The sequence below is a fragment of the Coenobita brevimanus genome, chromosome 70, assembly GCF_032717465.1.
Source record: "Coenobita brevimanus isolate Jiangsu-jjx chromosome 70, ASM3271746v2, whole genome shotgun sequence".
In the NCBI taxonomy this organism is placed as follows: Eukaryota; Metazoa; Arthropoda; class Malacostraca; order Decapoda; family Coenobitidae; genus Coenobita; species Coenobita brevimanus.
The window spans coordinates 45,472,161-45,499,451 of NC_137023.1; the positions used below are offsets into that span (position 1 = coordinate 45,472,161).

General features: G+C 42.5%; 1 protein-coding gene across 1 annotated transcript in view; it reads right to left on the reverse strand.

The window, feature by feature from the left end:
• The window catches only part of LOC145406484 (constitutive coactivator of PPAR-gamma-like protein 1 homolog), a 172,033-nt gene that overhangs the window by 27,625 nt on the left and 117,117 nt on the right, over positions 1-27,291 (reverse strand). Inside the window, exons 12-19 of the mRNA XM_080277639.1 lie at positions 17,344-17,482; positions 13,709-13,834; positions 13,189-13,303; positions 11,110-11,301; positions 8,368-8,585; positions 4,228-4,256; positions 1,432-1,556; positions 508-510 (exon numbers count right to left, since the gene is read on the reverse strand). Coding sequence (XP_080133765.1) covers positions 508-510; positions 1,432-1,556; positions 4,228-4,256; positions 8,368-8,585; positions 11,110-11,301; positions 13,189-13,303; positions 13,709-13,834; positions 17,344-17,482 — 947 coding nt within the window. The remainder of the gene's footprint in view (positions 1-507; positions 511-1,431; positions 1,557-4,227; positions 4,257-8,367; positions 8,586-11,109; positions 11,302-13,188; positions 13,304-13,708; positions 13,835-17,343; positions 17,483-27,291) is intronic.

A 27,291-nucleotide genomic window follows, 5' to 3' on the forward strand; every position in this document is an offset into this window, starting at 1 on the left:
TCATCAAGCACCGTGATCGTAAAGTTGTGCATGTTATCATAACTAAGCATGAAGCTGGTTATGTGGAGCACACACGTCATCTGAGAGGTGGAAAAGTAGAGATGGTCAAGAAGCCCTTACTTATTCAGAGGTACAACAAGCAGATGGGGGCTGTAGATTCTGTGGATCAAGTACTTGAACCCTACAATCCCACAAGGAAATCCCTTGCATGGTTAAAAAAACTAGGATTACACATGGTAACTAGAATGGTACTGAATGCTCGCATCGTATGCCAAAATCTACATGCATGTACTAGAAGTATTGAGTACTATGACTTCCTGAAATGTGTTATTCATGAAATTTTGTACGAATACAGTCTGGGTTATGTTGCCTTGCTCACTGCAAAGAAAGAAAGAATACCTCCTAAGAAACAACAAAAAAGAACAAGATACACCCCACCTACAGGTACACAACCTAGCACCTCTGATGCTGCACAGCCACAGCTAACTCATGGAATCATGCCCATACCTGCTACTGCAACACGTCGTCGGCCACAATGAAGATGCAGAGTATGTACTGCTGAAAGGTAAACAAAGTGGGCAAGGAAATACTGCCCTGCCTGCAATGAACAGCCTGGCTTTTGTTCTCCCGAACATTTCCAGGTCTGGCACAGCCAGTAGCCAACATGCACTCCTTCCTACCTTCTTTCTCTTCATCTTCATTCTCTTGTTTTTCACTTTATTTTCCTTTTTTCTCACTTTCATAGTTTACTTTTCACCCACTTTATTTTGCTTGTTATTATGGATTTGCTTTTGGTTTATTTTGTTATTATACTTTATATCCTCTTCCTTCTCCATTTTCTATTCTTTTATTCCTATCTTTCGCATATGGCCTGGCTTCACCTGTTTGCGTCTGCCTCGGAGCGCACCACAACACATAGATACTTTATCAACATAATTAGACCATTATTTATCATCCAAAATCAACTGAACTTACAAGGTAAATAAATAAGCCATCCATCTGTGCATGATATTTTTTTCAATCCAATTTGTACAGTAGTTACCTGGGTAACAGTGCTTTAGCATAAGATGTGTAAACTTATATAATGAGTTACTTCATAAATATATTTTTACAATAGCAACATCATGCTGGGTTTATGTGATCATCTGTATACAAACAAATCACAAAGAGTGAATAGTTTTGACGTGGCAAAAAACATACACTATGGGAGGGGGAGCTGTCAGGTCGGTATGGGGGGGTAAACGTAGTGTTTACATTGGGAGGAGGGGTTGGTAAAGAAGGGTTTAATTCTTTGGGATACATATAGGTAGCACCTACATCAGAAAATTTTCTTTCCCACAAACAATAAAACATAGGTGTCACTTCACTAACTAAGCAAAACATAATCCCATAGCAAAATCCCATACTCAGAGAATACTTTAAGCCACTCACCGGGTGCCGAGGTCCACGGGAACGATTATCTCCCCCACTGGAGCCATAGTTCGGACCCCAAGATCCCACTACCACCCCTGCCACCTGCAGCTGTCCACCTCGAGAAAACATCCGCCCACCACCACCTGTTGGCACCAGTCATTTGCAATACATCTTAAATATACATATGTATACGAGGTCTGTTCAGAAAGTATCCAACCGTAGGCTCTACAAAAGTAAACAGCTAGCCTGTTGAGCTAGGACTAGTGCTGTAACCGATATATTGCCAATATTTGCATTTTTTTCCAACACCAAACTGATACTGATATATGCTGTCAATATCATGATACTGGATAAGATAGTGTTTGGAAACTCCCTGTACTGTTGTTTGCAGATGATACTGTGTTGTTGAGTGAAGACGAAGGGGAGCTGCAAGGCTTGGTGGATGAGTTTGAGAGAGTGTGTAAGAAACGGAACCTAAAGGCGAATGTAGGGAAGAGTAAAGTGATGGTCTTTGAGAGAGGTGAAGTTAGTGAATGTACAGCGAGGTTAGATGGTGAGGAATTGGAAAATGTGAGTACGTTTAAGTATTTGGGTAGTGTGATGAGTAAGGATGGAGGTTTGGAGGGTGAAGTGCTTGAAAGGGTACAGCAGGGAAGAAAGGTTGCTGGTTCCTTGAAAGCAGTGATAAGAAACAGGGAAGTGAGCATGGAAGTCAAAAAGTTACTACATGACAGTATTGTGATACCAACTCTAACGTACGGAAGTGAAGCTTGGACATTGTTGGAAGGACACAAGTCAAGAGTGAGAGCAGTGGAAATGAGTTATTTAAGAGGAGCCTGTGGAGTCACGTGGAGAGACAGGCTGACGAATGAGGATATAAAGGAGCGTTGTGGTGTGGATGTGGATGTGATAGGAAGCGTTATGAGGAACACACTGAGGTGGTTTGGCCATGTGGAGAGGATGGAGGGTGAGAGACTGACGAAGAGAGTGTATGTGAGTGAGGTGGAGGGGGGAAGAGGGAGGGGGAGGCTGAGGATGAGATGGAGGGATGGGGTGGAGAGGTATATGAGAGAGGGGGGTGTGAGTTGGGAGCAGGGCAGTGAAATGGCAGGGGACAGGGCGACTTGGAGGCGATTTGTTTGTGGCCACCCCAAACGGGATTGAGGCATCTGGCAATAGATAGATAGATAGATAGATAGGATATGGATGGAAGAAACATTAAAATGACTTTTATTGAATATTCTGGTCACTGTTTTGCCTAATTGTGTGTGAAAGAATGTTGTTACCTTGACACTATTTTGCTACTTAAAAGTCTTACTGAAACCCACTAAAGGTTCACAGTAAATAAAATGTGGGTGAGTGGGAAAGGAGAGAAAGAAAAAAAGAAGGCCGAAAACAACGAGATAAGCGTGTGGCATACTATGTGCTGGTGGTAGGTGTGGTGGCAGTGGGTTTATGTACATAAATAATGTACACTCACTACTAAATTAAGCACAAACTGCCCGCAACCATTAGTTATTATATTCTATGCTTTATATAAAATGTAATATTTAGTCACTCTTCTCACTGTAATTTAAAAAAGATGAGATCTGCTGAATATAATAAGAAGGCAGTACAGTAGATGGGATCAACAAGAGGACAGTAACCCTGAGACAAGGGGATGAACGACTTTTGGCTACTTGATTTAAGCTCGGCTTATACAGTGAAACAATCTTTTTTAGTTGATAGAAAAACATTTCATATAGATCTGGCCTAGAATTCTTCATTACTTCGTTATATGTACAAGGTTTGCAATTTGGTACTCGCGTGTGCAGTGTGTGTATGTACAAGTACAGTAATACCCCAATACAGTATACAATACCCGTAGATGAGATACCCCGGCTTAGCGATGGGGGAACATATACTGTACAACCATGCCCCGATACCCGATGGCAATGCCCTGGTTTAACAATGGGCCTTCTGATGTCGCATCCACAGACGACGGGTAGAAATTTTGAATCACATGCGTTCCCGTGGCTAGCAGGGCCCCCCTGCCTCCCAGGATGTGCAGAAATGCTCACGCAGGCCCCACAGCCATCGCTTACCCTGCGCTCACCCGTATCGCTCTTCTCGCACCAGCCATCTCAAAGTGAGGATCTCCCTTACTCTCACCTACCATGCGCTGTGTTGCGCCACCAACGTTACACAAGCTGCTATCGTAATGCACTGTAACCATGTTCGAGCAGTGCTGTGAGTAAAGCAAAGATACTAATCGTGTGTGGTGTGATATTGTGCGATTTTTGGACCAAATAAGTGTCATAATGTCTGGTAAGGGTGCTGCATGTGGTGGGGCTAGTGGCAGTGCTAGTGGAGGCCCTAGTTGTGGTGGTAAGAGGCCTGCTAGTGGTGGTGCTGGTGATGTTCCCACAAAGAGTGTGCAAGACTGTGTCACTAGAGGTGAAATTGGAAATTCTTAAGTGCCACGACAGAGGCGAAGGTGCGTGTGCTATCACATTGGCTCTCCACCTGGCCCAGTCGACTGTCTCCATCATCATAAAGAAGAAGGAGGCCATTAAGGCTGTTGCTGGGGAGGTTGCAACCTTATCCACCTCCTGTATCACCCGCCAGCAAGAGCCTGCGATGGAGGAGCTGGAGCAGATGCTGCGCATGTGGGTGGAGGATCAGAATCTGCACAAGGCACCCATGAGCCAGGCAATTATATGCACTAAGGCTCTCTTGCTATGGGATGAGCTAAAGGTCAGGCGTGATCTTGGTAAAAGCGAGATCTTCATGGCGAGCCATGGGGGGTTTGACCGGTTCAAGAGGTGAGCAAACCTCCACCACGTGAAGATGTACGGTGAGGCAGCGAGTACAGACACAGTGGCGGCAGCGTTTCCTGATGAACTGAAATGCATCATCGTGGAGGGTGGCTACAGTGAGAAGTAGGTTTTGAATTTTGATGAGACTGGGCTCTTTTGGAAGAGAATGCCCTCAAAGACATATCTTGCAACGGAGGAAATGTCTATGCCAGGAGTCAAGCCCTCGAAGGACTGGCTGACACTGCTGCTGGGGGGCAACATCAAGGGTGACCTCAAGTTGAAGCCGCTCCTTGTCTACCACTCCGTGAACCCCAGGGCTCTGGTGGGGTATGTTAAAGAGAACCTTGGGGTCATCTGGAAGTCGAACAAGAAAGCCTGGCTGACTTAACATATCTGTTTGTCATATTTCCATTCGTACCTCTCTCATGTGCTAAAGAGTTATGCTTTGCGTGAAAATTTGGCGAACAGTTATGTCGTGGTGGTGGACGATGCGCCTAGCCACCCTCTCGCGATGAAGGAATGGGCAAGCAATATTGTGATGGTGTTCCTGCCCCCCAACACCATGTCCTTGTTGCAGTCGATGGACCAAGGGGTGATCGCTGCCTTTAAGGCTTATTACCTATGTCACACTATGCAGCAGATGGTATGGGCCTGTGATAGTGATGACAGGACAACAGCGCAGCAGTTTTGGAAGGGCTATAACATACGCCACATCCTAGAGAATGTCACTGAATCATGGAGTCAGGTTAGCAAAGAGACCATGAACAGTGTGGGGTGGAAGCTGTGGCCAGAGTGCATGCACTCCTTCACCAGCTTCCCCGAGGGTGTACAAGCTCTGCCTGTCCAGCTTGTGTGGCAGGACATAGTGGAATTGTTGCATGAGGTGGGCTTCGGGGAGGTTGACGAGGATGATGTGGAGAAGGTTCTTGAGAGCCTCAGGGAGGAGCTCAGCAATGAGGAGCTCCTCAGTATGATGATCCAACAGGCACACCAGGAGGCAAAGGAGGAGGAGGAGGTCGTCCCTGAGGTCCAAGCTCTGAATATCAAAATCTTAAAGTTGTTAATGAAGCTGGAGGAGATAACTGACATTATGCGGAAAAATGACCCCCTCCCAGGACAAAGCAGGGACAGAGCTAATCGACCTGAGGAGGGGATGAAAGTCTACAGGACGATGCTGGAAGTGAAGAAGAGGGCAGCCAGGCAGACTATGATCAGAGCCTTCTTCAAGCAGACTCTCACCATGCCAGCAAGTCACACAGGATCTGGCCCTCCATGAGCACAGCATCTCCCCAGCCTTCAACCAGCAGAGCATCTTCTCAACCTTCAACCAGCAGCGAAACACCAAGTGACAAAATGCAACACAAAATCCTCTTCCACGGAGCTAACACAGGCAGTATGTCTCACAACACGAGGCAAGCTGAGGAGGATGTGGTGTGGGTAAGAGTGGGCTGAGTGGGGGAGGGAAGTAGGGAGGTTCTGATTGGATGGGTGGCTGGGAGAGCGAGAAAGGAGAAGTGTGGTTGGCGGGTGATGATGTCATGTATTGTGACACACCGCGTCACAGCCTGTCCGGTTCAAACTACCAAGTTATGCTATCAGTACCCGCGTTAGAATGTTTATTTCCTTCCACAAAATTGTGTCATGTTAGAGCAATATTGCGTTACAGCAAACCGCGTAAGGGGAAGACTGATCGTATACACACACACACAAAAACAGTATGTATGTGTGTGTGTGTATATATATATATACAGTATATATATATATATATATATATATATATATATATATATATATATATATATATATATATATATATATATATATATACATTATATATATATATATATATATATATATATATATATATATATATATATATATATACACAGACATACATATATATACAGTGGTCCCTCAACATCCACGGGGGTTACGTAACAGACACCCGCGTATGTTAAAAATCCATGGATATCTGCTGCCCCCCTTAAGAACACCCCTGGACCTCCCTTAACCCTTTGGCTGCAGCGGCTGTGATGACAACGTACTGATGTGCTCATTGTGGAGAAATAGGAAAAAATTTGTGTGTTTTCAACTTGTGTTGTAATCCACTTACAGTTAATCTTGAGAGCTAACATTTTTGTCAGACGAATGTCAATCTTTCTACTATCGTTTGCAACAAACTGCATGTCCGAAGGCACTCCAAGAACAGAGAATGATTTGAGAGAATACAAGGTGTGTTTTGACTGTCTGATGGAAGAAATAGCCCAAGGAGGTGGAAATTTCCACTAAACCACAAGATTTTTTCCATACAAAACAGGGTTACAGCCACATTACCTCATCACAGTAATTGCAATAATAATAAAAATAAAACAATTCTAGCCAATCTCCTATGATTTTGTTATGATAATCCAGTGTTTACGTTTGACTATAGCAAAACAGTAACGATCTGAGGAAAATCATTGCAAACTTAACCAAACTTCATGAAGGACTTTTATTACCACTTTTATAAAGCTTACTGATATATGTCATGAGTCACTTCAAAGCATCGCTGCACAGTTTGCAAACGCAAAAATGTTCGCTAGGAAATGCGCTTAGCATCATGACTTCTCTGATTATCGCAAAAACATTACTAAATCACTTGTATTTTATCACAGTAATTAACAATATAATATAAAATAACACTTTCAGCCACTCTCGTATGATTTCAGTGCGATTTGGGTGTGTATTGCTTCGTATTATTTACAAGAGAGAGAGAGAGGGGGGGGAAGGGCAGCAAACTGGTTTAGACCAGCTCATCGAGGGGTATGAGAGCAAGGGCAGCAAACCAGTTTAGACCAGCTCATCGAGGGGTACGAAAGCGAGGGCAGCAAACCAGTTTAGACCAGCTCATCGAGGGTACATGGAAGAAAAGAAATACTGTACTCCTAGCCTGTCCTAACTGTTCCCCTGATGAATTCTATCTATCTATCTATTGCCAGACGCCATAATCCTGTATGGGGTGGCCATTTGACTTTGAGTTACAGTACAGTATTTGTTTTACAGGGAGAGGCACTAACCCTCCACCAACCCACTTGTTGACATGTAGGGAGCATGTACGATTTGGTTATATGGTTACCACCCAACGTTGTAAATGGTTTCTTGGCTTACAGGAAACCATTTGGCTTGTCACTCAATGTAAAGCCGCCTGTAATTATATATATATACTGTATATATATATATATATATATACAGTACACACACACACACAGTAATAAATGAAGCCGAAATGAGGAAAATCAACTATAATGGGGAAAACAATATACAGTATTACTAATGTACTCTTATCTAATATACTATAGCAGTAGGCATGTGTGTGTGTGTGTGTGTGTGTGTGTGTGTGTGTGTGTGTGTGTGTGTGTGTGTGTGTGTGTGTGTGTGTGTGTGTGTTTTAGGTAACCGAAACTACACACTCAAATCGCACCAAAACTGGAACAAAAATTGTAAAAAATTCACTAATGTGAAAAAACTTGGTCCCATCATAACTCAAAAACTTTCACTATATTTAATGGGCGATCAAAGTTTGACCAAAAAACACCGCTCCCAGTGTAAGTGTGTGAAATTAGGGTTGCGTTTACCGTAGGGTTTTTGATGGCTCTATATCGATGTCGCCTTGACGGCTGATAGTGACGATGTTAGACTAGAACAGCACATAAACATGACTCAGATTACCTGAAATGATCGCAACACATAAGCGAAGCTCGAGGAAATGAGTGAGAAGCACGAGGAAACGAGTGCGAAGCATTAGAAAGTGAGGATGCACTGTGAGAGCCCTCCGCAGGAGCAAGTGTGAGAGGGCCAGAAGGGCCCAAGAGCACTTGTGTTATCAATGAAACAAAAAATATATAAAGGAATCAATCCCCTGATCTTTAGACAAATGCAGAAATACGAAGTTTTTTTTCCCATTATATACTTAATGTTTTCCAAGGATATTATATGCTATACTGACTAACAAATGGAATTCTGTGGGTATAAATAAACACATACTGCAACAGTAAACCTGTGGTTATTTTACCAAAGCAATGACTGATGTGATATCGGTAGTGCATTACTTTAAATTTACTGTAACCAAAGACTTTTAATGGCCATTTCCCCCAATAAAATAACACTGTCCATGGAGGTACCTCTTCCTCGACCTCGTCCATTGTAGGGGCCATAGAGTGGGTAGTGGTGATGAGGATGAGGATGAGGTGGAACCACCTTTGGGTGGTGGTGGTTGTTGCTTATCCCAGTCATGGAAGGGACAGGAGGATGAGCAAACTCCACTCTGAGACCTTCCAGTACAGCCTGCCGACACCGCTCCACCTTTGCCACCAATTCAATTTCCCCTTCACACACCTATCAGGAGAAAAAGGATGACACAGAATTAAGCAAGTCTGAACTACTCTCAGAGACTGGCATTTCATGAAGTTCTAAGAAATTTTTGAATGATCATAAGCTAGACAACAATAATGAGACCATTAAGCAGCTTTGACAAGAAAATCACAATCTGTATAATTATTAAGCCTTTCTGACCTACATGAACTGAATTCTGGTCTTTAAGCACACCAGACAATTAACCCCTCTGTGGCCGAGCCGGTGGAATTCGTCAGGACCCACATGCCAACCTGGGCACTGATTTTTCAAGTTTCGATAATCACTTTTTTTCCCTAGCCACATTGAAGAGAAACATCTGGCGTACCTGGGAAAGCAATATTTTAGCTTCCTAGACCCTTCTTGTGCTTCATAATGAAGTGTGAAATATTTTGCCAGGTGACTTCATACTTGTCAGTGAAAATTAAGCAGAAGAGTGAAAACACTTTACACTATGAAATATCCAAACTTTCATGCCCCCCAAAATTTCAGTGGTGCTGAAATGGTTTGAAATGACTATATATGTGTATTACGAACAAAATCAGTACATAACATGGGAGGTTTCATTAACAAAAATAATTATGATTTTTTTTTTTCACATCTCTTGATGCTCATTGTGTTTATGCAAGTATCGACTTATTTCTGTTGTTCGGGAAGTTTAGTTTGTGCCCAAGAGAGGCGAAAGATATTTTTAGACTCTACCCAGACAAGGGTCCTCCTTTGAGCGCACAGGCCAAATGCACTGTCTAAAAATTCGATATTGATCTCGATTAGCACCATGCATGAGGGAATTAGTGTGAAGGGAAGGGATGGTTTTAAATTCACATATTCACTGAGAGAACACCTCATATGTTGCTGAAATGCTTGTGCAAAACAAGAAATACGTAAAATGAACAAATTCAGAATATATGTCTACTGTACTTAAAAATAAAAATATTGAAATTATGAATGTCTTCTCTCTTTTTTTTTTTTTAGGTTTATAATGTTTATGCCTGTATGAAGATAGTAAGGCTAGGGAACTGACAAGAGATCGAGCTGGCTGGATGAAGGTTGTGAGGGGAAGTGCACGATCAGAGACGTGGCACCCCTTTTTAACGTGGCAGTGGCCGGACTGACTCAATTGGATACGTTTATGTGAAGCTACAAAATGTGGTGAATGTTTTTGGTGTATCTGATAGAGCCAGGATTCCGAGGGCTTGAATGATGAGTGAATGGAAGCGTGGTCCACTGGATTGGGCAAATTTGGGCTGTCTGGACACTGTCACTCCTCACCCTGCCCTAGGGTGGGAAAGGAGGTCTGGATGATGATGATGATGGATTATTTAAACTATGGGTGGTCTAATTCATGTGGAGAGAGAATAAGGATGCTATTTTTAGTATGTGTCAAGATAATGAGTACTGCTGTGTGGGTACAGGCTGAACCATCTCAGATGAGGTTTGATATGACCCAAGATGAGCATCTCGGAAGAGGGAATTAATGTGAGAGGAAGGGAAAGTTTTACATCCATACATTCACCACAGGAATACCTCATATGCTGCTGAAATGCTTATGCCAAACAATAAATATGTAAAATAAACAAATTCAGCACATAATATATGTCTACCTATCTATCTATAGCCCAAAATGCCCTAATCCCGCAGAAGGTGGCCACAGACAAAACGCCTCCAAGTCGCTCTGTCACCCACCATTTGACTGCCCTCCCCCCATCTCACCCCCCCCCTCTCTCATGTACTTCTCAACTCCATCCCTCCACCTCATCCTCGTCTCCTTCTCCCTCCATTTCACCTACATACACCTTCTTAGTCAGTCTTTCATTTTCCATTCTCTCCACATATCCAAACCACCTCAGTGTATTTCTCCTAATTTTCTCAATCACATCCACCCCACAATGTTCTTTCACTTCTTCATTTGTCAACCTGTCCCTCCATGTCATGTCACATGCTCCTCTCAGGTAACTCATTTCCACTGCTCTCACTTTTGACTTGTTCCACCCTAGTAAGGTCCATGCCTCGTCAGGGCAGGGATCACAATACTATCATGCAGTGACTTCTTAACTACCATACTCACCTTGTTATTTCTCATCACTGCTTAGAAACAAAAGTATGTATCCTAATTATGAAAAGCTTCCCCCTTTTTTATAACATTTATTCCTCCCCTCCCTTCCCAGGCCAAAGGCAAACACTGATATGCAGTCACTGTCTTGGAAACAAGACTTCTTTTTTTTTCCCTGCTTTCTTATTCTTACATTAATATTTGAGGAAAGCAAAATAACTGACATCCACTCATGACTGATTCATGAGATTTACTGATTGTCTGAGTGGTTTAGAGGCTAGAATAGGTCTGTGTCAACATCTCCTAGACCTTCATTCCCTCCCCAAAACTGTTCGCAGTTTTTTACAGGTTGCACTACATTGACGCCGCCGGCCATGCTCCGATAAAATACCGTTTAATGCCGACGGCCACGAAGGGGTTAATGTCATATGTGGAAATTATCAGAAAGCAAATAACCTCTACTAAAGATCTGGCACAATTCGCCCTGATGAGCTTGGCATGAAAAAGTTTGCCGTCAAAGAAGAGCCAAGGGCAGCACATAAGCCATGGGACAGGAGCTCCACACGCATCATTGGCAAACAGTGCTGTCTCCACACCCATCATGAAAAGTGCTGCTAGCTGAGAACCTCTTGCTGTTACTAGGGGCAGCTGCAAAGTAAGAAGAAAGAAACAAGTGACAGTAAACTACCACCTTGACAGGGGAGTGAGCTGTTTGGAGAAATTTTGTACATTTGAAGCATATATAACAGGTTTGGCATCCCCACCCCTCCCATTTTTTAATTTGAAAGTTGTTGGGCTGACTCTGTATGATAAGTAATTATGATGGTATGGGTAAAAAAATATATGTCTAAGAGGTGGAGTCAGGATTCTGGAAGGGTTGAGTGGTGAGTCAATGAGTATGTCCCCCATTTTATGGGGCAGGGTGTTGATTAGTTCTCTAACTAACATATTTCTTCCTTTTCCTTGTCTTCTGGACCCTGACCCAACCAACCAATAGGTAGGGAGAGGGGAGGTGGAAGGTTTGAAGATGATCTGATGAATTAAAGATGAATTAAAATGTCAAAAATACAGCAAGGATAATTAGGATGGAGGTTGTTGTTGTTGAGTAAGCCCAGTTTATCCAGCCAAGTAGACCCATCAAGTGCAGGTAAGCAACTGCCTTTGCAGGGTTATCCCATGCAGTGATCCAATGCTCTCTTGCAGTAGACAGCGCTTTCCCACAGAAAGGTGCAGAGAGGAATGTGGAGGTTTGTTTTCTGGACAGATGCTGCATATGAATCTCTTCACCTAGGTAACAGTGGCACCTTAGGAGGTTCGACATCACCCCATTTTCTGGTTATGTGGTTACCACCCACTATTGTAAATAGTGTTTTGGGTTACAAGAAATCATTAGGCTTGTCACTCAGTGTATTGCCCACTGAAGTGGAAAGATAAGTAATAAAAAGTGACAGGAAGGATGGGAGAAAATGGGAAGAATGGAGGGCAGACAAAGAAAATTAATGATACAGAAGGAAGCAAGTAGCACTATATCATGTGAGTGGATGGTGGGCATCCCCACCAACTACTCAGGATGAAGAGCAGTTGGATATGAGCCGGAAGAGACAAATTCATCATGGGGGGAGGGGGAGTAAACTGTTTTTATATATGACAGTCTATGTGTGTGTAAATAGTGGAACTAAAGGGATTGTTTTCTCTCTCTCTTTCTCTCTCTCTCTCTCTCTCTCTCTCTCTCTCTCTCACACACACACACAAATCAAACATTTTTCTGAACCAGGTGTCAAATCCTCATTTAATGGTTTATCAGGGACTATCTATCTGAAATTATTATAGTTCATCAGACTGACCGATAACCTACATAAAATTGGCAGCGTAATAGCCAGGGTCCTATGCCGCTAGCTGTTCATCAGATGGTTGCTGGTGGTAGTAGCCATCATCCACTCACCTGATGTAGTGTTACCTACTTCTTCCTTCCTCTTTCTCATTCTATCTCCTTGTCTGCCCTTCACTCTTCCTACTTCTCCCATTCTTTCCAATCACTTTTTATTACTTTCTTTCCACTCCAGGTGGCTCTACACTAAGTGACAAGCATAATGGTTTCCTGTAACCCAGGAAACTATTTACAATCCTGGGTGCTATCACTTAATGAAATTATGAGGTGAAGTGGAGCCTACTATGGGCCCCTGTTAAATGGGTGGGGAGACGCAACTGTGGCATCCATTCAGGAATCAAACCTCCACATTATTCCTCGTGCCTCTCTGTGGTAAAATGTTCTCAGCTGCAGGGTACATTGGTTCACTGCAAAGGACAGCCTTGCTGGGGCAGTTGCTTGCCTACAATTGATCAATCTGCTTGGCCAGACAGACTGGAATTGATAAACAACAATAACAGTTCATTAGATCCATTACTCAATGGCTTTGTAACAAACAGTTGAGGATGATTCTAAGACAACACAAAATGGGAATCACTATCAAAACTGCAGTTTTAATACTTTAATTACATTTTTTCTACTAAAAACAAAATCAAATGCATACTCACCTGTAAATCTTGTAAGTAATGTGCATTTGTGAGATCAGGAGAGAAGGCTGTTACAAGGAACGCATCTAACTCTTGCTTTCTTAACACTGGTCCACTTGGACTGCTCATAATGTACCTAAGAAAAATTAAATAGATAAATATATAAACAAATAAACAAAAATACCAATTCAAATCTCTTAAATCAGCTAAATACAATAAAGGAAATGCAAAATATGAACATAGCAGTTACTTTACGTTTACAGCCAATGTAAACTGTACCTCATATGACACTTATGGTTTGGTCTATGCAGACCTTCAGTGTGCCTTATATCAGGTCTGCAGCTCGGCAGGAGTTAATGTATTGGAAAACCATATATTAAGGGGGTATACCAGATGTATCACTTACATTTTGGGGAATGACCACTTATACTGGAAAGTTGGGTAGTAGCAAATGAAAGAGGTTAGCAGTATGAATTCGGGGTGGGAGAGAGAAAGAGAGAGAGAGAAAATAGAAAATGGTCTTACTGTTTGTTTTTATTACCTGAGAACAGTGGCCATAATAAGAAGGTGCTGAGGGACATGTGAAGTATGGAGCATTAGAGGTGTGTCAGACTTCATGCAGCTCAGGAAGGCTCGCAAACGCCGTTTCTTGTCATCCACCACCGATCTGACCAAATAAAACACCTTATTTTGAATCTGCAACCATATATGTTAAATGAAGCTCAGGAAAGAAAGACTGAAGGTCTGCAATAAATTGTTCTTCGCAATGAAAGATACAGAAAAGAATGCCATACTCAAGATCCATCCATTTAGAGAGGCCTGGACATCATATTATCCACACCTTTCTGACCTACCCCAAGGTGGGGTGAGGCAGAGTCGGAAAAAAAAAAAAAAAACGAGATACTGTACTAACCAAAGCTTGTCCAACTGAATGAGCCACATTTCCATTCACTTACTATTCACACCCTCAGAATCCTGGCTCCATCTGGTAGGTTTAAAAAACATTCAACATGTAGCTTCACACTCATCATTCTGAAAGTCAATCCAACAAAACAGCGGTGCCAAACCCTGGTCATACACTCCTCTGCACAAATTCATCCAGCCTGTTTGAATGCTTGTCAGTTCCCTAGCATCATTAAATCCTATAACTCTCTTTCACACAATCATTTACCATATCAAAGTCTATCATATCTTCGAAATTCTATCAGGTTAGGACACTCCAATTGGATTGAGCCAGTGCAGGTTTATATCCAAGGGATGGTTGTGGTTTATTGCTCACATAAAGCCACTTAGGGATAAGTGAGGCTGGTCACTCTCATCTTAAATGTCAGAACCAACTTGCCTAGTCCCAGGCTCCTATGCTCCTCATGGGGCAACATAGGACTAGATGATGGATGGATATACCCTTTTTGCCATTCTTATTCAAACCTGCTCTCTCCACATGCCCGTACAATCTAAACAAAATCCCATCAACTCTGATGTCACAGAGGCCTGGGCACTACATTGTAAAGATGAGAGATCAAGGGTAGCTAGAAAATCAGTAATATACAGTACTTATTTAGCTTATTCAAAAAAGATGCCATTGTTTTTCAACTGTATCAATAAGGAATGTAAATAACATGGTAACAGCCAGATATTTTACTTGAAGACTTAACTAGGCCACTTATCATAATAATGTTGACAGTGTTGTACCTAACCTGCTTTGAAGAAACCACATAAGAGGAGCTTCCCACAAGAAGTGCAACCACGTGCCACCTGCTTGATTTCCCGTGTTTGGAGGATTTGAGTAGCCAATATCTTGATATTTTGTGTTGTGTATAATGCCAGACAAATTTTGCCCTCCAAGTGGGTGGGAATAGCGTTCAAAATTGTATGACAACGTTGGTAGCATCATTCACAAACGTTTTTCACAAAATCGTAAAAGCACATGGTCATCCTTACTGCACACAATACCTCTCACTGCTACTGATAGCATTATATAAACAGTGATGGAGTGTTGAGTTTCCTCTCTGGAAAGTGCCAATAACACACCCAGATGAATGGTGGTCAGATGTAGATTTTGTATTAAAATGCTTTGAAAACATCACCACCATCATGTTGACCTCTTTTCTCACCCATAATGGGGTGAGATAGGGTCAAAAAAAAAAAAAAAAAAAAAAAAAAAAAAAGACGAGAACAAATCAACAGCATGAACAATATAATGGGCCACACACTTTTTCAATAATCATTTACATCATAGGAATCCTGGCTTCTCAGCATTACTGTCTATATTCAAAAACAGTATTTCACATTACCTATCAACTAAAGTCAATTCAACAATTATCGCCATGAAAACATTAGGGTGCCAAGCTCCCCACATCATACGAAATTCTTCAAACTGACTTAATCCTCTGTCAGTTCCTTGGCCTCATCAACCTTCATACCTCATTTTAGTATACATTCATTTGCCATATTATTCCTCCTTCCTAGTCTACCATACCTCCTCCCACCCTCAAGCTCCCTTAGATACACCCTTTTCACTATCCTATTTACACCCATTCTCTCCATTTTTTTTTTTTTTTTTTTTTTTTTTTTTTAAATGTGTCCGACTCTGGGCATAGGCTTTACAGCCTGCTATCAAGACCCAGCAGTCCTCCTACATACTATACACCTCTACATGTCACCACTTCGGCGCTAACACCCACCGTCCATATTGAATACATGCTAGGGCTGTCTCACACAGGACTGGTGTATTATTTGCCCATACCATCTATCTGAATTGTACTGTTTGTATCATACTGTTTATAAAGATTCCAGTATGCTTGCATGTGTCAGTCTTGGTCACCTAACAGCAGCTCTCCACATTACATTGGATCTCAGTCACTAAAACATATAACTGTACTATGAAATAAATGCACACCCTAGTAAAAATAACTTTTAAGCCACAAGTGACTACTATTTGTCTGGGTGCATTTTCAGCACTTTCCAGGGAGGAAACTTCGCATACTGACTACTTTAAACATCATATTCTTCCTTTCAGAGCTATTCAAGTTATCCAGTAAAAGTCTCTGAGACTCAGATTTAGCCATGTATACCTAGACCCTCGGCAGCCAAGCATTCCTCTCTGTTACCACCCCTCCTTTTCCATTCCTGGAAGAATCTTCTTTTCTCCATAACTGCAGCTTCCACACTCTCATCCAACCACTATGTTACCTGGTGTCTTGGAGAGAAGGGTCCCCTGTCTATCCACATACTAAATCAGTAACTCTCAAGAGATTGTTCTTGTGACCTCTATACTGTCCGTTAGCACTTCTGTCAACGGTTCCCTGTTCAGCCACCATTCTACTCAACTTGGTATAGAAGGCATCCCTTAATGCTTCGTTTTCAATTTCCTCCTGGGTGCACAGTCCTCTCCTTCACCACTCGCACCTTAAGCACTGTTGTATTAACTGATGAAGCAAGAGTGTGTGTGTGTGTGTGTGTGTGTGTGTACATATACACACATACATACATATACAGAGAGAGAGAGAGAGAGAGAGAGAGAGAGAGAGTTTGAAGGTAGGAGGTGGCATGGAAGGGCCATATGGTGGAAACCTAAAGTAAATGAGAATTTGTTAAGAAGCTGGTCTGGAGGCTGACAAGACTAGAGAACCAATGAGAGATCAAGCTGGTGATTTTGTACAGAAGAATGCTTGACACAGTAGTAACACCCTCAGCATGATTTTTTAAAATTTCTTTAAACATGATAGTTGTCCAATTAAATCTTTGATAGGTAACATGAAGTTCAGGTGTGTGGATGGTAATGTCTATGAGGTGGAGTCAGGATTCTGAGTCTGCTGAGCATGCTGTTTAGTTTTCCCACTGCAATTTTTTTCCCACTTCCTTGTTTTCTAGACCTTACCACACATCACATGTGGTGAAAAAAAGTGGGATTATGAAATGATAAAAGTCATAATTAAGATAACATGTCCTTGTAAACATTATAAAATTTTAACATAAAACTTACTTTGAAAGCAATACTTCTTGAAAACAGAGGAAAGAGAGAGGAGAAAAAAATGCAGGGCTAACAGTACTGTACAATACTATAATTCCAGAAATTACAATACTGTACTGTACAAAAACCAATAAAGACTACACTGTATACATTAAACTCAACAGAATCCAAGGGTATGCAACATGCAAGACAATTTCTCGTACCCAAACCAGAGGCGCTGTACTGTGGGAACAGCCCAGTTGATAGGGGTAGCTTCAACAACGTCTGCCGTACGGTAGGGATTGTTCTTGCTGTACACCCACTCTCGGATCTTCACTTCTGGGATCTCGGTGGCAAGACCCTCTGAAAATTATATGATTCTTAACCCCCTGAATCCAAGTGACATCTTTTTCAGTTTACTCTTGTTACCAGACAAATTTATTCAACTTTGAAAAATGGTTATTTTTGCCAGCTGGGAAGCTGATGGGATACAAGCATATGTGTTCAAATCTTTGTAGAGAAAGCTAGCACCAGTTGGCTTAGGTATCAATCTACGCTGAGGACTGGCACATGACTACCTACGATAGAACCTAAGGTAGGCAACTGTGGTAGCCTAGATGATACAACGGTTTTCTATCACAGGATAGTAGCTGAACAACATACCACAGGCTCAAATGCCTAAATTACTGAGATGAGCACTACAATAAAGTGCATCATGGCATCTGACCCTGCCTTTTTTTTATCTTTGGTAAACATCTCATGAACTAAATGAGCTTATAAAGGCCATATCTAACCTTCTGAGTCTGAAGACTATCCTAAGGTGAACAAAATCATTAACAGAGGGTAATAATTAAATACAGATGACCCTGGTCTAAATGAATTATTAAACCCTGGATAAAAACAGTACATAATATGAAATGCATGCAAGCAGTGGGTGGTCAAAATTGAAACAAGATTGATTCTTGGCTGGGCTAAGGCAATGCTAATGAATTTTAACATTAAACCAGTTATTACTGATATCACTTAGAATGCACCAAAAATCATAAAAATGTCCCCAGCATTACACCAGCCCTGGACAAAACATTCTTTATATTTGTTAATTCTTTGATGGCAGGCTAAACCCCACTCAGCAATATTAGTCCCTGTCCGACATTGCACAATCTAATCACAGGCCATGTTAAATTGCTACAATTTCATCACAAAGCTCTTGAGTACACAGTATTTTACATGGCTTTGGGGGAGGCGGTGGCTCAATCGGCAGAGAGGTGGCCTGCAGTCCTACCGGACCCAGGTTCAAATTCACGTTGGGGCAGGGAACAGTTTAAGGATTTGAATTTCATAAAATCAGAATTTACTGACCTACCAGAAGACCCACTGACATGTCATAAAACACCTCTCCTAATACCAATACACCAGTCCTGTATGAGACAGCCCTAGCATGTATTCAATATGGATGGTGGGTGTTGGTGCTGAAGTGGTGACATGTTGAAGTGCATGGTATGTAGGAGGACTACTGGGCCTTGGGAGCAGGCTGTGATGTCTATGTCCAGTCGGGCACATTAAAAAAAAAAAAAAAAAAAAAAAAAAAAAAAAAAAAAAAAAAAACAGGTTTGAACCCCTTTAGTCTGGAATCTGGTTAATCTGGAAAAAACTGACGCTATATGAATTCCAAATATATGTTTAAAATATTTACAAGACCACTTTAACTAGCCATGCGGAAAGCAATAATAATTTGCTTAGTCTCAGATTAAGCTAGGTCTCCACATGGCAGCCTTTCTTCAAACATGTGCACATATTCATAACATCAACTGGTTAATTGACCTACTATTTTATTATTTGATATTTCTAAAATTAAATTCTCCCTGTGATGGCTCTCAATTCAAATATAGCTTCAGCAAAGGCAGAAAGTGTCCACAGGACGCATGTAACATTATGTATTAGTGATAAAGTGAGACTTCTGGATATATTAGAAGCTGGAAGCTGGTGTTTGTTTTGTTTCATTTTTGAAGGCTCCAACATGCTTGCATGCGTCAGCCTTGGTCACCTAATGGCGGCTCTCCGTGCTGCTCGATCTCTGACAGCCTCCTTGTTCAGTCCCTTAACCCGCCATGTGCTAGCTATTTTTAGCCCTATTGGTCACCCGCGTGCCTGCCATTTTTTGACCTTTTTTTCATTGGCTAAAATGATAGATTTTGATGTGAAAACAACAAATTTCATCATCAAAATACTCACCACAGCTCAGAAATGGGTTTTATTGAGTCCTGCATGCTCGTGTACAGGTATGCCCATTCTCTCATGCTCGCCATGTAGGTAAGAAAGCCGTTTTCTATGTAAGGTAGACTCAGGTATTTATGTTGGGAAGGTATAGCAATGTTCAGTACACTTTTCTGATTACTTATTACTTCAGCATCTGTCACAATTTGCGTGTTGCTCTTACTGTGAATGCACTGTCTTACTCGTACTTTAAGATAGGTACACCCTGACTTCACTATGAACAGTCCTGGCACTTACAAGAAGGTATTTACAGCTTGACATCACTATGAACAGTTCTTACACTTACAAGAAAATATTTACAACTTGATTTCACTATGTATAGTCCCTTCACTTACGTGAAAATATTTACAACATGTCTTCACTATGTACAGCACTGGATGAGGCACACAGGCAGAGTAAGGCAGAGCGAGTGTGAGGGGGAAGTAAGTGGGTGTATGGCCTTGACTGCCTAGGGCTTAACAGAGGAACAGTTAGCATACATGCCTGCCAATTTTTACTCACGAATCTTGACAAATGTGGTCACAATCAATGTTTTAGTTTTAAACCATTTTAAAACGGCACTGGCACTGACCATAGATTTTTGTTAGCCCGTTTTAAAACGGCCCTGGCACGTGGCAGGTTAACTCTGAGGTCACACTTAATGACCTCGTCCCATGTCTTTTTCGGTCTACCCCTCATGAACCCATCCCCAAAATTAAAGCTTCTCACTTTCTGCACCCAATTATCATCCCCCATCCTCTCCACATGCCCAAACCACCTCAATCTACCTCTCCTCATCACAACACCAATACATTCCAGTCTCATCCTACCTCTCAACTCTTCCATCATAAACCTGGCTCCCCCAGGCCTTGCAATCTGGGACACACTGCACATCCACCTAATCATTGTCATTTCTGTATGAATGAGCCTGCGAATATCCTCTTCCTTTACTGCCTAGGTCGAACTACCAAACAGCACTACACTGCTGACACATGCTGCATACAAAGATCCCTTAGCACGTAGGGAGAGCCCTCTCAATGTCACGAGAGGCAACAGCTCCCTGAACTTCTTCCAACCACTTCTCATCCTAGCCACAGAGCTAGTGCCATCCCCACCTCCAGCACATAACATGTTTCCCATATAAAAAAAACTCTTCCACACACACAAGAGACTCATCAGCAAATTCAATCCTTTCACGTCTGACAATCTCCACCTGCTCTCTCCGACACACCGTACACATAAAATCTCCATTATCTTGCAGTCTGCCTCTAACACCACTACATCTCTTATGAACTCTGAACTTCATCCAACCACTTCTCACCCTAGCCATGGAGCTAGCTCCAGCCCCACCTCCAGCACATAACATGTCTCCCAAATAACAAAACTCTTCCACACACTCAAGGGACTCACCGGCAAGTTCAATCCTTTCACACATGACAATCTCCACCTGCTCTCCCCAACACAATGCACACATAAAATCAGCATTATCTTGCAGTCTACCTCTAATACCACTACATCTTTTAAGAACCCACTTGTCACACACACTGCACAAGATGGATTTACTTCCCATGCCCTTGTGGCAAATTGCACATGACCACTCTCCCTCTTCTTTGACAGTACCACCACCAACCCTACATATCATCACTTTTGTTTTATCTGCATTTGCTCTTAACCTGTGGATTGTGAGCCACAGCTCAGGCTGGGTAGCATGGCATTGCGAGCCACAGCTCAGGCAGTGCTGGCCGTGCATCACCGCTAACTACTCCACCCCTACTCAAACTTACCTATGGCGCCACACAAAGACGAAGAAAGATTTTTTTTTTTTTCTTTTCACCAGATGATGCCCTGGATGTTCATCTTCAAGTTTATGATAAATGAAAACAATTTTTTTGTTTGTTTTTTTAAATCATTTTTTTACCACTCCCCTACGTAAATTTACGCAAGGCCCAATGCAACGACGGACAGAGAGAGCTAGAGAGAGAGAGAGAGAGAGGGATTTTTTTTTCACCAAATGATGCCCTGGATGTTTATCTTCAAGTTTATAATAAACAAAAACAAAAAAAAAAAAAAAAAAAAAAAAAAATCTTCATTTTTTGCACACCATGGGGTGAGATAAAAAAAAGGTAATTGCACAATCCACTGGTTAAGCCCTTGTGCCCCATACCATCTCTCCCTTTCATTCTCTGCAATCAACACCAAATCATCAGCACACAACATCTTCCATGGGAGTCCCTTTCTGAAGTCATGTGAGAGGGCTTCAAGTGCAATGAAAAACAAGTGACTCAAAACTGATCCCTGATGCACACCTACGTTCACGGAAAACTCATCACTGAAATCTCCATTCACTCTTACCTGGGTGTGAGCACCCATATACAAGGCCATAACCACCCTAACCAGCCACTCCATCCCAAGCTTTCTCAGTGCCCACTTCACCACCTCTCTAGGGACTTTGTCAAAGGCCTTCTCCAAATCAACAAAAACTGTGTACAGTTCCCACTGGGTTAATAATTTCACACTCACATTGCTTTCCACTGTCACTTCTACATTTCCGCACCTCTTTCCAGAATAACTTGCTATTTTCAGGGTAATTTGCATTCATTTTCTTCCTAGATCATCAAGTACCTCCTCCTTTTTCCTCTTCACTTATCTCTTCACATGCTTCTTGCTCTCAGTATATTCAGTTCTTACTCCCACTTCTGTCTTTCTTTCCTTCATTCTTTCCTCTTCTTTCTGTCTGTGGGTGACTCTGCACTGAGTGACAAGCCAAATGGTTTCCTGTACACCACGAAACCATTTACTATGATGAGTGGTAACCATATAACCAAATTTTGGTGCCTGGTGGTTTAGTGTGTAATTACGATGCTCCAATCAGATTAAACCGGTGAAAGTTTATATCCAAGGTGTGGTTGGGGTTTATTGCTCATGATGTGCCACTTAGGGATGAGTGAGACTGGTCACTTTCATCTTAAATATCAGGACCAACTTCCCTAGCCCCGGGCTCCTACGCTCCTTATGGGGCAGCATAGGACTGGATGATGAATGAACGATGAATGAATTTCAAGTGAAACCCTGTCCTGTAACCACTTTAGCAACTTCTTCCTCTCTTCCTCCACTGCTCTCTTAACCTCTTCATCCCACCATGCCTTACCTTTCTTCTTTGTTGTTACCTTTGCCGCACCACACACTGCTTTAAGATTCCTAACTAAGAAATCTCCATATGCTTTCCACAGGTTGTCCAGATTTATTTTATTCCAATTCACTGATTCCATCTCCTCCCCTACTTAGGTCCTATATTCATCTGCCATTTCTTTGATTCTCAGCTCTTGACTTTCAGTTTTTCTCCCTGACTGCTCCTCTCTCTCCTGGTCCACCTCACTCCTCTCAGCTTGAACTTGCATACCACAATCATATGATCTTACAGACCTTCACATTGTCCTCTCAAGGCCCTCATATCAGCAACCATTCCCAGCATCGATCTCTGTGCAAGCATGTAATCAATCAGGATCCTTTCAACACGATTCCCGTTCCCTGTATATCACGCATATTTATGTTGATCTTTGTTCCCTGCCCTGAGACAAAGCCATAAATCATACCATGTGTGCACTACCCACGATGCACAAAGCAACCATCCCATGACATCTTGCCAAAGTTTCTTTGTTATGATGCTCAAATGCAATTTATGGTGAATATTATACAAAAGTATCTTAAAGCATCATCGGAATCTCTGAGGCTGCGTTTGAAATGACACTCAAAATCGTCATCAGAATCTCAAAGGGTTAATATCTCCACTATTCACCACTTCTGTCTTCATCATTCTTCCCACACTGCTCATCTTATGATATCCCTCTTCTCCCTCTTCATCTGAATTGCCACCTTAAATATCTTCTTCCTTCCCACACTATTTAGGTTATCAAGTAAAAGTCTCCGAGAATCAGACTTTGCCCTGTAAGCCTCTTTTCTAACCCTAAGCTTGGCAACCAAGTATTCCGCTTTGTTACCTCCCTTTCTCCATTCCCAGAAAAGACTTTTTTTCTCCTTAACTGCAGCTTCTACATTGTCATCCCACCACCAAGTTACTTTATTTCTTGGGGGGGCCCCTTGTCCATACACTGAATCAGTAACTCTCAGGAGATTGTTCCTGAAAGCTCTGTACTGTTCATTAACACTTCTTTCAACAGCTCCCTGTTCAGCCACCATTCTACTCATCTCGCTATAGAAGGTATCCCTTAATGCTTGGTTTTTCAACCTCCATACTTCCCTCCTACGTGCACAGGTCCTCTTGTTCATTACAAGCTCCTTAAGCAACGCGTCACATGTCAATAACTTGTGTTGCTGCACAAACTCCTTGCTCCCTATAACTTTAACATCCCTCACGAACCTCCTATCAGTCCTCCTGACCAGGAAATAGTCTATCAGGTTGTTATTTCCCCCAGACTTGTATGTAATCAACCTACTCTTTTTTTTTTTTTTTTTAAACGTGTGTTGCACACAATCATGTTCATTGCCTCCCCACACTCAAGTATCCTTTCCCCTTTCTCATTTCTTGTACCACATGCACATCCCCCATATACTCCTTCATATCCTTGAGCTATTTCACCAACATGACTATTTAACCAGTTAACTGCTCATGGTGGTTCTTTTGGAGGCGTCCGTGGTGTGCAGACATAGGGGTAAAAATGAAATTTCCCAAAGGCCAAACTTTATCTTAGGAATTGAGAGAGCACATGCCAAAGTATTATAGTAATGAAATATTGGCTCAATATTTACCTTGGTAAAGCCATGGATGAACATCAGAGTGTCTGATCCCCTATTCGAATGTATGGTTTTCGTTTTCTTTTCTTGTCTTTTTCTTTTTCGGTTTCGGTTTTGAAGGCTTAAACATGCTTGCATGGGTCAGCCTTGGACACCATGGCACTATATTCGAAATTCACCTGCGCAGCCAGGGCTGCATTGAGCAGTTGCACCCAGAACAGCCCAAGCTGTATAGAACAGTTAACGGGTTAAGTCCCCTCCCAAAACTACAATCTCATCATCCCCCATACCATTTAGTACACGTATTAAATTACCCCAGAATCTATACTTCTCTAACTCATCCAAGCCTGCCTGTGGTGTATACACTGATATAAATGCAAACATTATCCCAACGAACAAAATTTCCACTACTATTATCCTTTCTCTGACTTATTACATACATGACATATTCCACCCATTTCTCCTGAACCAACACCCCAACACACCCTACCCTACCAAAACAACTTGTAATGATATTCCTTCCCAGCAATCATTCTGACTGATCCTCCCCTATACCTGATGTCTTGCAAACATCCCACATCCACCCATGTCCTACTCAATGCCTCAACTACTTCCCCCACTCTACCCCTCAAACTTCCCACATTCCATGATGCCACTATGACCCCTTTGGTGATTTAGTGTCCTCAGGCTTGCTTTGAATTTCTTTCTCTTTTGTCATAATCAGTAATAAATAATGTGGAAAGACATAACACAGGCCCCACCCACCCTCACAGTCCCAGGTCCAGGCATGGCATTTGGAACCCATAGCCCACCAGCTATGACCAGTGGCTGTGGCAGTGGCCTCAGGGCATCCTGCAAGGTCAGCTACAGGGACAACCTCCAAGTGTGCCTTGGCACTGCAACTGATCTACCATTATACACCCACTGATAGGGCAGCTTCCTGGGGCGCTACTACCAGGTATGGGCCCCTCTCTATTGGGCAAAAAGGGCAGCCTGGGAACCGCAATGTCCTGTACCCTCTAGCACAGGCTCGAGCCCCATCCCGTCCCGGCCTCAAAATCTACACTGTCTGAGCCCTTGTCGTGCCTCCTCTCAATAGGTCCACCACTAGGTAGTGGGTGCAAATTTTCTGGCCGCGTGCCCCTCCTGGAGTCAACCCCTGTGACGCAGTGGAGTATGCTGTATGAAAAGTAAAGTGCATGGGGTGTAGTACATGAGATAGTTAGAAGTGTTTGGGAGAGTATGCTGGTCTACTCTCCATGTTAGTGTCACACTGAAAAGGTCAGCAAAAGGGGATGGTCAGTATTCTGGTAGCTAATGAAATGGGATCTCCAGCTCTCCCTACCACCAGCATTTTTATTCCCCTTGGGAGTAACCCCCTGATCTGCTGGCCTTACAGCCTACTCCCGTAAGTTACGAAAAAGATATTTATGTAGAGGAATAACAATATGTACAATTTTGTACAGACACTGCAAAGCGTGAAAAGCAAAGAAATAAAAAACCTGACGTTTACTATTCACACACAGTATTAACCCCTAACCGCTGGCTGACGTGTATACAAGTCATGATTTTGGGCGCGGAGCAACGCCAGTTGACATGTACAGTCGCAAGCATCTTCCCACTACCCTTTGAACTTTAACTTATCCTTCCTCATCGACGGGGATACCTAGAGACGTGGGGATACTTTCATTTGAAAGAGGAAGATTTGATGATACATATGTATCTTTAATTTTTTCTCTAGCTGTTATAGTTTGGCAGATATTAGGGTTTAAAGTAAGGGTATTTTTTCTGTCAGGGATATCCCCCATAGGGAGGAGCATGCAACATCGGAAAACCCCTGGCGTGTAGGGGTTAAGCAGAAACAAAATACCGTAATCCTTCAATTATCCAACAAAACCGAGCCGAAGACATATCCAGATAGGAACAAAGTTCGAATACGGAGCAATATCCTCGACTGTGACCCATACTCTACCTATACCCAACCCTGTACCCTAATCCAACCTATATGCACAGAACTCCTCCTAATTTTGGCAGTGTTCTGAGGTCTTTTTTTGCTGGTTTTAGACATCAAAACACAAATTGGAATATGATGTATAATCATAAACACTAAGAAAACAATGCACAAACAACAAAAAAACACAAAACTCTACCTATGTGCACAGTACCCCTCCTAATGCTGGCAGCATTCTGCAGTCTTTCAGCTGTTTTTAGACATAAAAACACACATTGGAATATGCAATACAATCCTAAACACATACACACACACACACACACAAAAACAATACTTACCACCCAGTGAATGTAAAACAGGCGTTGTAACCCGCAAGGCTCCAACAGGTGTACAGGTATCTCATGTAGTCTAGTGGCTAAAACTGTAACTTTGCAAAGACCAAAGAATTCCTCCTCCTCCATCTTCTGAAGCCAACTGATGAGCAGGGTTGTGGGGCGAGGTAATGGAGCCCTACCCACCTCAGGAAACTCTGAAGACAGCTACAAGCTCATGTCTAACAGTGACTCAACAGCTGTTGATGTGCTCAGTTGTGGGTCTGAGAGTGAAGACTGGGGTCGAGAGGGTAGTAGTGGTGGTGGTGGTGGCTATGAGGAGAAGGGGCTGGTGGGCTTGAAGAAAGAGTCGATATTTGTCTGACGATAGGTGCAGCGATTCTGTCGGAGGATAACAGCGTCCCACACTAATACCTTGTAGCAATGAGGGTGTTTGGTATACATGAGCACCTGCTCGATGCTGGCCTGTAGCACACCAAGGCGAAGGGGTGATGGAGTAGTGGGGTGGCCAGTCAGGGTCCTTGCCCTCGTCATTTTCCTCTGTCGGCCCCACAAAGACAGCAGCAGCGATCTCCTCATTGGACAATTTCTGATAACCTGGATCATCACTGCTGTTGTCCACATCCTCACCTGCGTTCCACAGCTGAAGGTGGAAATCATCTGTGTCAAATCCTTCAAAGTCAGGCAAGGCCTCACATCCCTGAAGGAGACAAGACCAACCACTTTCCAGGGTTTTGACAGACTTCCTTCCCAGCACTGGCCCAGTTGAACAACGCAGACTTGATGTTGTAACACTGCAGATTCTCCAAGGTCTGATCCCCATGTGTGTTGACCCCTTCCTTGTCCTCAAGCACCACCATCACCTCATAGAGGAAACTCCATAG